Genomic DNA, 17,122 nt, shown 5'->3' on the forward strand with positions numbered 1-17,122 from the left:
GCCTATTAATTTATGAATGTGACATATTTGCTAATTCACCTTGTAACAGAGAAACCTGGCAGAGACAATCTTAAAGAAACAGAAGTTAACAACATGAAGCCATGGAATAAATTGAGATCATGTGAGACCTAAGAGGACTCACTGACTGAAGCACAGCATCTTCTCTATGATATTCCTGTCAAGGGGTCACAAACATGAGGAAACATCAGACAAACCTATACTGAGGAACATTTAATCACATAACCAGCCTGTATTCCTCAAAAATGTCAAAGTCATGAAAGATAAGGCTGGGTATGGTATCTCACGCCTGTAATTCCAGCACTTTGGGAGACCAAGATCACTTAAGGCCAGGAGTTTGAAACCAGCCTGAGCAACCCAGCAAGATCTTGACTCTCAAAAAAAAAAAAAAAAAAAAAGAAAGAAAAAAAAGACAAGACTGGCAACTATTCCAGAAGAGGCATGACAACTAAAATCAACGAGTAATCCTGGATTAAATCCTAGATCTAAAATGGAAATGATTGGGACAAATGGGGTAGTTTACATAGCGTCCATGAATAACATGACGTAAAGAACTTAATGTATATCCCCCCAAAACCATATGTTGAAGCCCTAACCTCCCAGTGTAGCTGTATTTGGATTAGGAAGTAATTATGGTTGAATGAGGTCCTAAGGGTGGGAACCTGATCTCATGGGATTGGTGTCTTTATAAGAGACATATAAGAGCTCATTTACTCCAATCTATGTAAGGTCACAGCAAGATGGCAGATGTCTACAAGCCAGGAACACCCCTCACCAGGAAGTGAATCAGTTGATACAGTGATCTTGGACTTTCCAGCCTTCAGAACTGTGAGAAACAAGTATTTCTGTTGTTTAAGCAACCAGTCTGTGGTATTTTGTTATCGGTAGTCCAAGCTGACTACATATGGTAATACTGGATAAATATTAACTTACGGTTTTGATGCCTGCTCTGTGGTTTGGAAGGAGAAAGTGTCCTTGTATTAGGAAATAAACAAGTAAGTATACAGATAAAGACTGAACAATCTTCATCATTCCCTAATCTTGGTGAAGAGTATACAAGAAATTTGAGTACTATCATGTTGCAGAAATGTTTTAAATGGTTTAATATGTTTGTTAATTGGACATTGAACTAAATGATGTTCTACACATTTCATTCAAAATATAAAAAACCAAAATATTTGTCATTCAGAAGTGTTTCATAAACATGAACTGTCATTTCACATTATCATACTAAGATCAGATACGATGCATATTTTCTTTCATTAAAGTAGAAAGCTACAAAGACCAACACCACTTCATTGCTATCAATATCACTGTACATAAGAGTTTCATTTTGCAATTATTATACAAAAAATAAAATACTGGAGTCCAAGACGAAGACTGTATTACTGACATATATTTATACTGCTACCTGGAGCTACAAGGAAGGGGTGCCTGGAGAAAAAGAATGGTGAGTGGAAATGTATTGTTGGTGTCGGGGATTTCAGTCTATGTTGTAAGAAAATTAAAGTACGAGAAATCTCATAGTTTAATTCTAGAAGAGCTGAGAATCTGGTACAAGAACCAAGGCGTATGCAGATGAAAAAGATTTTCAAACACTGTCATAACACAATATGAATAAATTTGTAGAATCATGGAGACCTGAAATTTTTAAGACAGTATGCCAGAGTATAGAAAGAAGTCAGAAGGTATTTAGATTTTATTGGTTCTGCAATTTTCTGGCCCTGTGACCACAAATTAATCAATTACTCACTCAAGGTGACTTTCATCACTCATGTGGACTACTGCAATTGCTTCCTAATTGTTCTACTTCCATTCCTCCCCCTACCTTTAATCTATTCTCCACAAAGTAACCAATATCTTTTAAAAAATGTGAGTCAGATCATATCACTTGTATGAGTCAAACATTCCAATAGCTTCCTATTACTTTTAGAATAAAATCCAAACCCTTGGGCATGGCTTTAAAGGCTGGTATTACCAGGCCTTTGTTACCTGTTCTGACCCCATTTCCAACCACTTTCCACTCTGCTCACTATGTTGGGAACACAGTGGCCTCCTTTCTGTTCTTCAATCATTCTAGCTCTTTCCTTCCCCTGGGCCTTTGCTTGGCCTGGAATCGTCATTGAGCAGGTAGCTCCTTATCACCATTCAGGTCTAAATTCAAATGTCACTTCTTCAAAAGGACCTTACTTTACTACCCCTTCTCATCACTGTCAATCATATTATGTTACTCCATTGTCTTCACTGTACTGATTGTTCATCTGAAGTTCCCTTATTTAGGTAACTGTTACTTGATTATTTTCTGAGTTCCTCAGTAGAAAGGACACTCCATCACAGAAGTGATCTTCCGCCTTGTTCTGTGCTATAGCGCCAGCAGGTCGATTGGTGTCAGGCTCACAGTTGAGAGGCAATAAATAAATAAAATGTCGAATGACTACTTAAATTTTCTCAGGCCTCCAAGTTCCTCATCCACATAGTGGGGTATAATTATACCTGCTCTGACCATTAGAAATGGCCAGGTAGCAAGTAGAAATACAGCCTAACTTCTAACTTAATTCTTACTGTGCCTCGGTCATCATGAAAGTCGCGTTATATGAATATTCTCATTTACTGTTATGATTTCCATTTTACAAGTAAGGACACCAGGTCTTAGAGAGGGCAAGTAACTGATCTAAGGGCACAGGGCCATGGTGAGGACCCGGGTAAAATTCTAGAACTGCCTAACCTCAGAACCTGAGCTCTTAACTGCTATTTTATCGTTTCTAGAAAGATGCTTCCTTCTAATACAGTAAAATCCGCTACGCTGTCTGTCCCCCTCGAGTTCGTCCTGTGGGACAACTGAAGAAAGCTATTACATCCCCCCAAGGGCTTCTTTTCTTTCAGTCTCTCCTTAAATGGCCCTCCTGTCCTGGTCACTCTCTCCCGAACAAACTTCAGCTTGACAGCCTCCCTCTTGCTCCAGCTGTGTGGTGATTTCCACTGGCCAAGTTGTAAAAAGGCATCAGAGCAGGGGAAGCCGACTGCCCACGGCCTGAGAAAATGCAGGCATCGTGGGTGTCCATGAGGGCTGCGGTTAACGCAGCAAGGCTTCCTGAGAGAGGTGATCCCCGAACCAAGTCCAGGGCAGTAAGCACAGGAGCCAGCGGCCAGGGGACCCCGGGAGAAAAGACCGCGGGAGAGCGTCGCCGGGGCTGCCGGGTGGAGACAAAGGCTGGTGGAGTTTAAATAAAGATCACAGGCACAACCCCAAGTGATGGCAAGCTTGCACGCGGACGGGCTAAACGCATTTTCCTAAACGTTAAGAGACGCTCTGGCGGGAAGCGAAGTGGGAGGAACGGTCACAAAGCAAAACGCAAACTTACCCGTAATCTGGCAACCCGGCCTCCGTAGCCCTACTGCAAGCGCTGCCACCTGAGGAGCCTGGTAGCCAAGGCAGCGGCAGGCTCAACCCAGATCTCGCGAGACGGAGCAGGCCTCGCGAGATTTGACCTCGTCCCTGAGAGGCTGGTGTGTGTTAGTTCAGGGGGTTATGGGAGGGCTCTGGTATCCGGGATGGAGGGGCGTCGCTTTCTGTGGTTGGCGTTGGATCCACCCTGGGTCTCCAGCCAGGGCTGCAGAGAGGGTAGAGCCATTTCTTAGGCCAGCGTGGAGTGGGACAGGAGGTGCCGAGAGAGGACTGAGGTGGCTTGGGACATGGAAGCACTGCAGCCTTCCAGCCCGGCATCCAGCACTGCAGCCGCCGCGGCGGCCCAAGAGCTCCGACCCTTTCACGCGCGCGCATGTGGAGGAATGGCGGCGGCGGAACAAAACGACCCTCACTTACGTGGCCGCTGTCGCCGTGGCCATGCTGGGGGCGTCCTACGCTGCCGTACCCCTTTATCGGCTCTATTGTCAGGTAGGGGCCGCGCTGCCCGCAGGGTGGCGCAGATGCGAGAGGTGGGGGTGCAGGACAAATCCCGGGACAAGCCCTCGCTCTGCGGGTCGTAGGTGGAAGAGGTGTCCGATATTATCTACCTAAGAGGAGAGAGGTTCAGAACAGCCACTTAACACCCAAAGCCACCAAAGAAATTGGTGGCAGAACTGCAAGTAGCACCCAGTTCCTCTTAGTGATTGTGCTTATCCTGTGCTGCAGACTCCCTCATCTATGAACTGCACCTCGTCCAAAAAAAAAAAAAAAAAAAGGTCCGCAGCCTCTAATCGGGTATCCAGCAGTCTGCCTTACTCTCCTGCGCACACACGCTTTTAAAATGTATATTATTCATACATTCAGTCTGCAAACCACATGTGGTTTATGTGCTAAGGGTAACTCTGGAAATTGGGCTTATCGTGTTTCTTGTGCTTAAACTGGGATTAGCAGTTCCTCCATACAAAGAGGCATGAATTAGGCCTTTGAGGCTCTCTCTCCCGCCCCTTTTAATATATAACTGTGATGTACTTAACCTGGAATCTCTTAAGTACATTGCAGTGGTTCTGGGAGTGTGGCGCCCAGGACCAGCAGTATCAGCATCACCCGGGAACCTGTTGAAAGTGCAAATTCTAGGGCCCGACTCCAGGACTGAGTCAGAAACATGGGGGGGTGGGACCAGCAGTCTGTATTTTAGTAAGTCCTGCAATTGATTTTGAGGCCAAGTTTTGAGAACCACTGGCAAAGTCAAGTTTCACGTATTTTAGAGATTTAGCGTTTGTCCTTAGCTAATAATTTGCAGCTTTGGCTGGGCATTAGGATCACCCGTGGAGCTTAACGTTAAATACACGTTCCAGGGATCCCCTACCCCAGAGATTCAGGTTAGGAAGTCTAGACTAGGGACAGGAATTTCGGTTTAAAAATCAGGCCACAAGCGAGAGCTACACATTGTGTTCAGTAGGTGTTTAAGATAGTGGCTTCCAAAATTCATTGTACAGCTGCATTGGGAATCACCTGGAGAGCTTCTAAAAATCCACACACATTACCTATTTTTATCATAATGCCAGAGTGGGAACCAGGCATCAGTAATTGTCAATTATGTTTTAGGTGATTCCAACGTGCAGGAAAGTTTGGGAATTGCTATTTTAACACCATGACTGGTATTCTTAGCTGGAGTTCACTCTGTCCGTGAGGCACGTTTATTTATTTAAATTTGTAGAGACGAGGTCTCCCTGTGTTGCTCAGGCTGGTCTCTATTCCTGGGCTCAAGTGACCCTCCTGCCTTGGCCTCCCAAAGTGCTGGGATTACAGGCGTGAGCCACCATGCCCAGGCTGTGGAGATTAATTTACCTTTCTTTTAGATGATGAAGCAGCAGAAGGCAAAAGGACTTTTCTTTTCTGGCATAGTCTCCTAATGCCAGCATTTATGTGGGAATGTGCAATAATTGATTTCTGAGGATGAGTATAGAATGTGAATTACTTTTCATCAGAGACCAAACCCAGGCATGAATTCTAAAACTACCAGTTGGTTAAATCATAAGCAGAACTGAATCCAAATCAGCAAATCTAGATCATTCTCAGACTGCCAAGAGTCTGGAGGAGAGTGAAATTTGTCCCTCAGGAAACATTTAATGTGTGAAGACATTTTTGGTTGTCACAGCATGGAGGTGGGGGTATAGGGTGCTATTGGCGTCTAATAGGTAGAGGCTGGGAATGCTGCTAAATAACCAACAAAGCACTGCCTCACCCCCAAACAACAAAAAATTATTCAGCTCAAAATGTCCATAGTGCTAAGATTGAGAAACTCTGCCCCAAACTGAAATAATTGATAATACTGTGTGTGAAATGTGCCCACATGCAATCATAGGTCAGGAAGGCAAATGTAATTTGTAATCTATCAGGTTCTTAGGGCTAGTAGCACAACTAGAATAGCGATCAGGACATCTTTTCAGTGCAGTTTTCTAGTCTTTTTGTCTATTTTACTTTCTCTAGGCATTGAACTTAGAAATTTGAAGAATCCATGTTCAAAGACTATATCAGGGAATCTTTATTGAGGGAGGATACTTAAAAAATATTTTTATTCAAGTGACAAATTCTTCAGGAGAAGGAGTTACATCTTAAACATTATAGCACTCAGGCAGAAGGATAAACAAGGATAAAGGCTTGCCCTCTGATGCATCTTTTAGGGATATAATGTAATTCAGTTATGTTGTATGGCAGTTGAATAAAGTTAGTTGACTTGTGTAACAAACAGAGGATGCTAAAACACTGTATCTTGCTGGGAGTCTTCCCCTAGCCTCAAATTTGTTTTTTTCTTCCTAGCATAGTAACAGGCTAATTATCTGGAAATCAGAATTCTGGCAACCTCAAGTATCCGAAGAAAGATGACCTTGGAAGTAAGGGCTTTTTTTTTTTTCTTCTTCTTCTTTTGAGATGGAGTCTCGCTCTGTCGCCCAGACTGGAGTGCAGTGGCGCGATCTCGGCTAACTGCGCCCTCCGCCTCCGGGGTTCAAGTAATTCTCCTGCCTCAGCCTCCCGAGTAGACCTAGGACTACAGGCGTGTGCCACCACGCCTGGCAATTTTTTTTTTTTTCTATTTTTAGTAGAGACAGGGTTTCACTGTGTTAGCCAGGATGGTCTCCATCTCCTGACCTCATGATCCTCCTGCCTTGGCCTCCCAAAGTGCTGGATAAGGGCTTTTTTTAAAAAGTGATGTCAAGGAAATAACTGTCATGAATAAAAGAAGTGTCAGACACAAATACTCTTGATGCCCTATGATTATTTCTGTGGCCATAGGGATTAGGTGCTCTGATTACTGATTTATATAAAAGCTCTACTATACAGAGAAGTACAGAGAAAGATTCAAAAACATTAACCAACATGGGAAAATACCTATGATGCCTTAGAAAAGCAGAATGTTAATAAAAGTGAAGCTACAATCTAATTTGGATTATAAAAGCTGTGATATGGAAAAGGACCAGACAGGAATATGGAAAAATTGAATTAACATTTTCAGTGAAATTACGAGGTGATGGGTAAATTTTATTTCTATTAACGAAACACTAGCAATGAAGAGAAATGTGTTTTTTTACAAATGGGTAAGCTGGAAATTGTGAGTTCTACTATCAGTGATAATAGTTCACTTATCTAGTGATTCTGCTTTTCCCAGACTCATTTTTGACCATGCCAGGTAACCAAGGGATTGCTGAAAAAGAGAAATGACTATAATGAATACAGGCTCATGACATCCCAAAAGTGGTCAGACTCTTGACAGTTACAGAAATGGTCAGTTAACCATATGTAAACTTGGCTCCAAATGGATTATTAATACTACATTGTTTTTAAACTTTTATCAAAAAAATAGATCATCAACACCTAAAAGTATTGTTTAACATATTTGGTATCTTTTTCTAGACTACTGGACTTGGAGGATCAGCAGTTGCAGGTCATGCCTCAGACCAGATTGAAAACATGGTGCCTGTTAAGGATCGAATCCTTAAAATTAGCTTTAATGCAGATGTGCATGCAAGTCTCCAGTGGAACTTTAGACCTCAGCAAACAGAAATATATGTAAGTGACTAACCAGCCATTAAAAGATTACTTTATTAATGTAAATTCCTTTCTTTCATCACTTAAACTGTCAGAGAACTACTTTTAACAATGTGATTCTAATAAAACATGACATTTTTTCTTGTTCCAAACTGACTTTTACTGTCATGTAACTTAAAAATTAAAGTATAAATTCTGTTTGCATTAGGTATAAGGCACTGTCAAAAAGTAGTCTATGGGAATAAAAAAATTTATAGTAATGGAACCCGTCAGTATTTTGAAATTAAGTTTAGATGAGTGAAACAGTTGGGAATAGCAGTAACTGTCAGCCTATATAGCTTCCTGACTTTTCCTCAGGCATAGAAGACATGGGAAAAATGTGGAAAAGCGTTGGTGACAATAATTAGTTTACTGGTTTATATCAAAAGTATCCCTGTCCTTGTAAAAGAAAAAAAATTGAGGGCCTTTGAAGTAATCAGTAAGTAGTAAATAGTTATGTTATACTCCAGTGAGACTGAGACTATACCTAAAAGCTTTCCTAAAATTTTAACCAACTGTAAGAAAGATTTTAACTGATATCTCATTAATTGAGGATTAGCCAGAGTTAATTTCAACCCATATTGGAAAAGCCTTATAAATATTATTGCTTGCCCAGTTTAGTAAACATGACTGAATCTCTTAATAATTAAAGCTTTTATAGGTTATGATTATGAATCTTATCCAATTACATGGTAGTATACAAGGTATTAGTGGCTGAATTGGTACACGTGACAGAATATCCTTTGGAAAAATTTTTTAAGCCTTGCTATTTTCTTATTTTCTCCAAACAAGGTATTAATACTCTGTGGCATAATAAAGGTTCTAGTCAGTCAGTTTTATTCTGGTTTTAAGGTAAGTTTAATGTTGGTATCTTTTAAAAAAAAAAAAAGTCAGTCATGACATTCAGGTATAAGGGTTACAGAAAAGTTGGGCTAGGGCTGTTATATGATTGGCTTGGACACATTTTAAATAATGTAATTTGCAGATTATTCCTTGAAGACCTCAAATATACAAGAGGACAATTCATAACTAATTGTGGATATTAGAACATTGGTTCTTCATTGACATATGCAAGTAAGTTTTTAAAGTCATATGTTTATGGGTAATACTCACAATTTATTTTGCTGAACCCTGCATTAGATTAGGTATTATGGTCTGATGAATAGGCAAAATAATGAGACTAATTTAGCAGGGAAAAGAGGAACTTTGTGAGATTCAAAGTATTGATTTTATATATATATATATATATATATATATTCTTCAAAACAGGTGGTGCCAGGAGAGACTGCACTGGCGTTTTACAGAGCTAAGAATCCTACTGACAAACCAATAATTGGAATTTCTACATACAATGTTGTTCCATTTGAAGCTGGACAGTATTTCAATAAAATACAGGTAAAACAAAGTGTAAACTTTACAGAATATGATAAAGGTACATGAAACTGTTTAGTATGAAACTTAGTGTTTTTAGTAGATCTTGTGATTTCTGAAAACTAATTTCTTCTAAATATCAAACTATTTTTCTTCACTATCTATACCTGCTATGCAGATACTGAGAACGAAACCAAATGAATATCTGCTTTTAAGATTAGAATTTGTTCTTGATCCTTAAAGCAGAATTCATTGAGATGAAAAGATGCTCTTATCACAGAACTGTGTATTTAACCATATGTGTATTAAAATCAAGAAGTGTACTAGAATGCTAAAAGAACTGTATAGTTTGTTATGCAATATGAGAATAGAAATGTTATTAAAGTCTTTCTATAATTTCCAGTGCTTCTGTTTTGAAGAACAAAGGCTTAATCCCCAAGAGGAAGTAGACATGCCAGTGTTTTTCTACATTGATCCTGAATTTGCTGAAGATCCAAGAATGATTAATGTTGATCTTATCACTCTTTCTTACACTTTTTTTGAAGCAAAGGAAGGGCACACGTTGCCAGTTCCAGGATATAATTGAAGTCAGCAACTAAGTCTTCCTTCAAAGTTGATTTTTGGGAAAATCATGTATCCTATCTTTTCAAAGGAGAAATACTGTACAATAATACGAAGTCTTATATTTTAAATACTTTTTCTCAACTAATTTATTTCACTTAAAATTGAGAGAACAAGGAAACCCACATACCTAGCTAGAATATATGATTGACTATTCAATACCATACTGAAGAGTTTGATAGTATTAAAATAAGTCATTTTGTTTTTTAAATATGCAGGCATGGGTTCATCTTAATTCTATAATTCCCTTCCAGATTATTAACTCTTCATACTTACAGCAATGAATCTGACAATGTTTTTCAAAAATGTATGATCAGGGTTATTTGTTTCAAGTCATAGGCCAGAACTTCTGACTATGTTTATTATATCTAAAAGAGTTGGTTGCTGTTTTCCTTATGAACAGTCAGTATTTTAAAAGCTCAAAGTAGAAGAGGAGTCACTAAGCCCTAACAGCTTGTCCAAAGATTTAAATTCTTATTTCAAATTTGATTTGTGCTTTAAGATTTAGGGCTATTTTATATTCAGAGTTCTGAATAGATGATTACTTTGAAATTGTAGTATCATGAAATTGAAATAAAATACATCTAGGCTGCTAGCCAAAGTGTCATCATTACAAGCCCATGAATGTTAAAATGTACAGGTGGGATTGTGAAGATTTACTGACATCAAAAGTTCTTCTGGAAAAAAACCTTTGTAAAAAAAAAAAACGTATTAAATTATTTTAATAGTGATTTATTTGTCATCAAATGTACAACTTATTCTAAATATTTTCATTTTCTGTGTTCCAAATAGAAATGTTAAGTTGTAGTAAAAAGAGAAAAAAAGACTATTTAGCATTACAAAGAATCATATTTCAAGGCCGCCCAATGTAGAGTCCAGTGACCTGTTCAGGACACCTGAAATATAATTAAATGACAATCATCAAGGTTTTAACAATTTACAGTTCTAAACCAGAGGATTATAAAGAAGTGCAAATTGACTTTTACATTCAACTTTAGTTAAATGAAGGCACTCAGTATTCTTCCTGAATAATACATTCAGTTTCTCACATTTTATGCTTTCATCTATTCAGAATTATTTTGTAGTAAAATAATCTACTCTTATCACAGCTGTGTGACGATTTCTAAATGTAGGAGGGCCTGTGAAATATATGACACTGCAGTTAAATTGGTTGGCCTAAGGACTAAGTAATTTTTCTGCTGCTGAAGTTTTAAGTGAGTATTTGTTCCCAAGAAGTTCTGTTGAAATCTCACGCTGTTGTCAGGAATCAGTGTTATCCTGGAACTGTTATTCTTCTATTTAATCTTCATCATAGCAGAAATGTTCCAGCGTGGCTTTGACATGGTGGCAGGTATTGTCTTCCAGGCTTCAAAGCTGCACAGTCTACCCTTTAGAGAGTTGGCACCTTTGATGTGGCTAGTGAGCTGATCATCCACTTTCTTCTAAAATAAAGAGAAGAAAATAGCCAGTATTCATCCTGTCCTCTTTCCCCATTCCTTGATAACTCTCTTGTCTTTACTGGGAGGCTGGAGAGCCACAGTCTAGTAGAAGAAAGGTAAGAATGTGCTTCTTCCATAGGGGAGGGTATAAGGGAATAAATAAGTTTAATAGTTCATTGGTGATCATTAAATAGTAAATACATGGGATTAGTAGTGCTGAAAATAGGAAAAACTCAAACCTATTTGGAGTACTAACAGTAAATGGGCCTACTGGTACCGGTTGACAAGTATTAACCGCACGTAAAAGACAAATGCCTGATTTCAGTGCTACTCCTATTGCTCATCTATTTTGTTAGCATTAATATTTCTATACCATAAACTACTATATTTCCAAGTCTTATTTACAGATGAGAAAATCACAAAGAATGAATCTCATTAGTGAACAATGGTTCAGCACAATTGGAATGATTCAGGGGAACTTATATTTCAAAGTGACAGACTCAGATGGCTCTTACAAAATATAAATACTAAATATGTAAAGTGATAATTATACTGAAATTATATGGAATTAAGTTGTATAAGTTGAAGTCTTTACCTCAGTCACCATGATTTTCAGTTCCTTTGTGCTGGTGAGCATCAATTTCTTCATAAATAGCTCTGAAACAAAGCCATCACAGCAAAAGGGTTATATATCAATTTCAAAGTGCTATTTTCATTTTTAACTGCCAGCACCGTAATTAAAAATTGAGCTGTTTTTGGAGTTCTGGCTATATATGAGTTAAAATAAGTTTCTGCCCTGAAGTGTATATTCTAGTTTTCTTAAATTCTAATGTTGCACTTCCTTTTTTTTTTTTGGAGACAGAGTCTCACTCTTTTGTCCAGGCCGGAGTGCAATGGTGCTTTCCTGGCTCACTGCAACATCTGCTTCCCGGGTTCAAGTGATACTCCTGCCTCAGCCTCCTAAGTAGCTGGGATTACGGGGACATGCCACCATGCCCAGCTAATTGTTTTGTATTTTAAGTAGAGACAGGGTTTCACTATGTTGGCCAGGCTGGTCTCAAACTCCTGACCTCAGGTGATCTGCCTGCCTCTGCCTCATAAAATGCTGGGATTACAGGTGTGAGCCACCAAACCCGCCCTTAATGTTGCAATTCCTATGCCTCTTAAAAGTATGTATTTTATAGAACCAATTAATTTTTTATTGTGATTTAAATGAGAAATATGGCTCAAATTTGAACAGTTTATGTTTTGCTTAAAAAAGTCTTCAGTTCTTCTGGTTTCAAACATTTTTTAAAAATATTAGGACAAGTGTAGTGACTCACACCTATAATCCCAGCATTCTGGGAAGCTGAGGTAGGTGGATCGCTTGAGTTCAGGATTTCAAGACCAGTCTGAACAACGTGGCAAAATACCATCTCTACAAAAAAATATAAAAATTGCCAGGTGTGGTGGTACCGGCCTGTTGTCCCAGGTACTCAGGAAGCTGAGGTGGGAGGATCACTTGAGCCTAGGAAGCAGAGACTGCAGTGAGCTGAGATCCTGCCACTGCACTCCAGCCTGGGCTACAGAGCAAGACTCTTGTCTTAAAAAAAAAAAATTAATCTTCCAGCTTATTTAACCCATGTGATTATAGTCCAGACTCCTCAGCCACCTATAGCTCATCACTGTCATTTCTGTACATTTTTTATATTGTTTAATGACATCCTTCATTTGTTTTTCTTTTTCTTTTTTTTTTTTTCTTGAGACAGGGTTTCACTCTGTCACTCATGCTGGAGTGCAGTGGTGCAGTCATGACTTATTGCAGCTTCAACCTCCCAGGTTCAAGTGATCCTCCCATTTCAGCCTCTCAAAATGTTGGGATTAGAGGCATGAGCCACCATGCCAGGCCCATTTAGTTCTTTATATGTATCTTACATATGTCTGTAGCTGGACAATATCTATAACTGAAAGCATAGTATTCATATATACAGTATAGCAAAACATGGCTGAGGAAAAATCTCAAAAATCACAGCACTGTGAAACCATGATCACCAAGTTCATAAGGCCCCAGAATGGTCCTACAATTTTAATCTTTCCCTAAAAAGTTTGGTCTCATCTCCCTCAAAACGATTTCAGTCTTCTTCACTCTCCTCAAACCTCTGACCTCTCTGGTAGAAACCTCATTCTTAATACATTAAATGTCTTGATATGGAAACTTTCTCATTTTCCCATCACTAAATCTTCAAGTTTATCTTCATCTGTATTGTCCGTTATTTCTGTGATCCTATCTATTCCTGGCTTCTGAAGCACTTCACCCAGTTATTCTCCCCTTCCTGAGTCTTCAGCCTCTCCTATGCCAGATCCTATTCTTTGACATTCACAGATTCTCCAGCATCTTCCATATCTCCCATTTTATACAAAGTACAGTCTTTAATTCCATCTGTACTTGTAGTAAATGCCTTGGTATCCTCTAGCTACCAAACTCCCCCCACCCCGCCTTTTTTTTTTTTTTTTTTTTGAGGTAGAGTTTCACTCTTGTTGCCCACGCTAGAGTGCGATAGTGTGATCTCAGCTCACTGCAACCTCTACCTCCTGGGTTCAAACAATTCTCCTACCTCCTTCTGAGTAGCTGGAATTACAGGCATTCGCCACCATGCCTGGCTAATTTTTCTATTTTTAGTAGAGATGGGGTTTTGCCATGTTGGCCAGGCTGGTCTCGAACTCCTGACCTCAGGCGATCTGCCCACCTTGGCCTCCCAACGTGCTGGGATTATAGGCATGAGCCACCGTGCCCGGCCCAAAACCCATTTTCATCACTGCTTCTCATTTAAGTTCTAAGAAGTTATCTGTACTTACTGTGTCTATTTACTGTCTTACGTGCTTTTCAAATGCACTGAAATTTGGGTTCTGTATCCATCAGTCCATCAAAGTAGCTTTACTAAAATCATCAAGTGATCTCTAATCCATTATCTAGTTTTCAGTTCTCATCTTGTCTGCCCCTAGCACTGTTCTTCACAGTTGTACTCACTTCTCTTTGCTTCCAAATTACAGTTTCCTCATCTGGTACTGAGCTCGCTGTTAACTTTCTTTACTCTTGGCTTTAGCATTTCCATTTCCTTGAATGTGCCAGAACTCTGTCCTCTGGGTCTTTGTACAGGTTGTTCCTTGAACCTACAATACTCATTTCCAAACTTTTAACTAAGAATTGCGGGCCTCAGCTTTTAATGCTACCTGAAGCTTTCTCTAACCCCCATTTAAGTTAGTTCTGTTATACACTTTCAAGTTGCCATATTCTTTCATAACATTAACACAAATTGTAAACCTGTATTTGGTGATTTGTCTAATTTCTGTATCCATGCTACATTTAATCTCTGAGGATAAGGGAGCATGTTTCTTGCTCAAAATTATAAATTAGTCCAGTCATAGTCCCTGGCACATAATATTGAAATAAATGAATCGTGTATATCTTCATAAACATACTGTTTGTCTTGGTAGAGCAAAAATTGTCAACCTGGGGTTCATGGACAACCAGTGATAGGAAAAAACCCAGTAATTTCCTGCAAGATTCTGTGCTTTTCCTTGGAGAGAAGTCCCTGAATTTCATGGGACTTTCAAAAGAACTGAGACATTCTGACCCCTAGAAAGACCCATCACAGGAATAAAGAGTTCCAAAGCTTCACCTCTCCAGCTTTTTACTGTCTCTCCCACCTCCAGTCTCTGTGACACTGCCATATCTACATACAGCAATCTCCTAATTTGAATAGAATCAAGAAATTTTCCACTACCTATTTGGATGGAGAAAAAACAAGTTTCTAGAAAGCATACCTAGTTTAGTGCTAGTTTCTTAAACCACTAATATGATCAGTGATAGATCTACTCTAACAGGCAGAATGACTTAGAGAAATTTCTCAAACCTGAGTTAGGAAAAAATACATAGTGGACTCCTAAGTCCCTTAACATCTGCTCATAAATTAAGTCAACCATTACATTGAGGGATTAAACCAGGGACCATAATATCAAATGTCTACACATGTCAGCCAAAGAAGAGATGCAGAGGGTTGGGTGGGACTGTAAGCAGATAGGAAGGGTCTCCAGGGACTATAGGAATACAATCAACTTGATTAATCACCTTTTTTCCCCAAACCCTGTGTGGAATGCAGCCAGCTAGCTGGTTTAAACCAGCTCATGACAGACCTCAGAAATTTACAGATGGATCCCAGTGTACTTGCTTCATTACCATAACATGTGACCTGTGTGCTGAAATAACTCACTGCATCCGTACAACTGCAACCCCTCTCCATATAATAACATACCCTCTTTCCTATCACCCCATAAAACCCTCCTGTCACTTTCCTGCTTTGGAGACTATGCCCAGTGGTTTATTTGTGACAAGTAATAAAACTCCTATTGCTCAAAGCCTACATTCTTGGTTGGTTATAGTGGCTCATGCCTATAATCCCAGCACTTTGGAAGGCTTAGACAGGAGGATTGCTTGAGCCCAGGAGTTCAAAACTAGCCTGGTCTACATAGACCCCCTTCTCTATAAAAAAAGAAAAAATTAAAAGGCTGGGCACGATGGCTTACACCTATAATCCCAGCACTTTTTGGGAGGCTCAGGCTCAAGTTCAAGGTAAATGAACTTGAGACTGAGAGTTCGAGACCAGCCTGGGCAACATGGCAAAACCCTGTCTCTACTAAAAATACAAAAAATTAGCCAGGCGTGGTGGTACCTGTCTGTGGTCCCAGCTACTCAGGAGGCTGAGGCATGAGAATTGCTTGAGCCTGGGAGGCGGAAGTTGCAGTGAGCTGAGATCACCCCACTGTACTCCAGCCTGATAGAGTGACACTCTGTCTCAAAAAAATAAATTAGCCAGGCATGGTGGCGTGCCCCAATAGTCTCAGCTACTCAGGAGGCTGAGTAGGGAGGGCTGCTTCAGCCTCATAAGTCAAGGCTGCAGTAAGCCATGATCATGAGTGACACAGCAAGACCCTGTCAAGAAAAAAAAAAAAAAAAGAATAAGCTGTGTTCTCATGGAGGGTTGTCTGTTACTCACCACATGAATGAATCTCAGGTTTTTTTAGGGGTAACAAGTCCGGCACCCCAGATGGGACCCAGGCCCTGACTTGACTTCCCATATAGACTCCTGGCAGGCAAAGCAGTGGGCTGTGGAAGCCTGCCTGGGCCAACTCACCTCGGTTGCCAAGAGGGAGACTAGAGAAAGGCCTTGGGACCCCCGAACTGGTGTCTAGTGAAGTCTACTAACCAGCACCACAAGATCTCTCTGGGAGAGTAGAAGTGGCTGCCTAGAGTCCAGACCTTTTGCTCGGTGCTCCTTCGAAGCAGCAGCTCCATGAACTACTAAAAGAGTGGTCTGGGTTTTGATCATTAGGATTCTGGGTTGTCAGGGTTAGGACCTAGGTCAAGGGATCCAGGATTATTGAGAAAAAGAACTTCCTTCTTTCAGGTCTGGGAGACAGAGACATCGCCATTGTTTTAACAAGGGGAATCCCCAACATAAAGACAAGGATGCTTGTCTTCAGGATTTGATCCCTATCTGGTATGACTGTAGGGCTCGATACTCTTCCTTGTCTGTGGCCTGAAGGAATATGAAGTCTGGATTCCTCTACCCTTAGTGTGTGGCAACCCCTAAAATATCAGGCTTTGTTTTGCAGCAGTCAGAGAAGGACTGCTATTGGTTTGATGAGGAGACCAACTTTCAAGGATCATGATCCCTGGAACCAGAATGCAGTGATACAAAGGTTATGTGAACAGAATGTGTGTGCTTTCTCTGAGGAAACACCTCACTTGATTGATTTACCTACCTCCCCACCACCTGAACTGGATCCAGAACTACTTCAGTGTCTCCATGAGATCTCCTGGGAGGCTGCCCGGACTGAACATGATCCAGGGAAAGGAAATCACTGTTACACTCTCAGCTCCCCAGGACCTCCACTCCAGATGGCTTCGCATAGTGGCAAGCAAAGAGGACCACAAGTATTCAAGCTGAGTTGTGGAATTTGTGTTATCATTAATCTCCAGAGTTTGGAAGCCCCTCAAACTCTGTGCAGAGACCCTAGGATGTGGTGAACCAGGTCTTGGAAGGAGAGCTTGTTGGGGTGCCTCCTCTGGCAATGGAAACTGCATATCAACTCATGACCAAAAAGCAAATGATATATTACTGTAATAGAGCCTGGCCCCAGT

At 40.2% G+C, this 17,122-nt stretch overlaps 3 protein-coding genes across 25 annotated transcripts in view; 1 reads left to right on the forward strand and 2 right to left on the reverse strand.

Annotated features, from left to right (window-relative positions):
• Positions 1–3,471, reverse strand: part of LOC105476766 (syntaxin binding protein 4) — a 197,755-nt gene extending 194,284 nt beyond the window's left edge. For all 12 annotated transcript variants that reach the window (XR_984222.2, XR_984221.2, XR_984220.2 and 9 more), the window contains exon 1: positions 3,381–3,471. The gene's annotated coding sequence lies outside the window, so the exon portion shown is untranslated. The remainder of the gene's footprint in view (positions 1–3,380) is intronic.
• Positions 3,472–3,519: 48 nt separating this feature from the next.
• The window catches only part of LOC105476756 (cytochrome c oxidase copper chaperone COX11), a 49,173-nt gene continuing 35,570 nt past the window's right edge, over positions 3,520–17,122 (forward strand). For 2 of the 5 annotated variants that reach the window (XR_011615738.1, XM_024791234.2), the window contains exons 1-3: positions 3,520–3,913; positions 7,337–7,492; positions 8,780–8,905. Coding sequence is in view for 4 of the 5 variants with exons in the window: in XM_024791234.2 (XP_024647002.2) it covers positions 3,548–3,913; positions 7,337–7,492; positions 8,780–8,905 (648 nt within the window). In the remaining variant the exon portion in view is untranslated. Of the gene's footprint in view, positions 3,914–7,336; positions 7,493–8,779; positions 8,906–9,284; positions 10,234–16,385; positions 16,454–16,593; positions 16,679–17,122 lie in introns of those variants that run through there. The other 3 variants (XM_011732924.2, XM_011732925.2, XM_011732923.2) reach the window with 3 other exon arrangements.
• Positions 11,537–17,122, reverse strand: part of LOC105476758 (target of myb1 like 1 membrane trafficking protein) — a 57,038-nt gene continuing 51,452 nt past the window's right edge. For all 8 annotated transcript variants that reach the window (XR_003016862.2, XR_011615737.1, XM_071082939.1 and 5 more), the window contains one exon: positions 11,537–11,598. Coding sequence is in view for 6 of the 8 variants with exons in the window: in XM_071082939.1 (XP_070939040.1) it covers positions 11,538–11,598 (61 nt within the window). In the remaining 2 variants the exon portion in view is untranslated. The remainder of the gene's footprint in view (positions 11,599–17,122) is intronic.

This window comes from Macaca nemestrina, chromosome 17 (genome assembly GCF_043159975.1).
Source record: "Macaca nemestrina isolate mMacNem1 chromosome 17, mMacNem.hap1, whole genome shotgun sequence".
Lineage (NCBI taxonomy): Eukaryota > Metazoa > Chordata > Mammalia > Primates > Cercopithecidae > Macaca > Macaca nemestrina.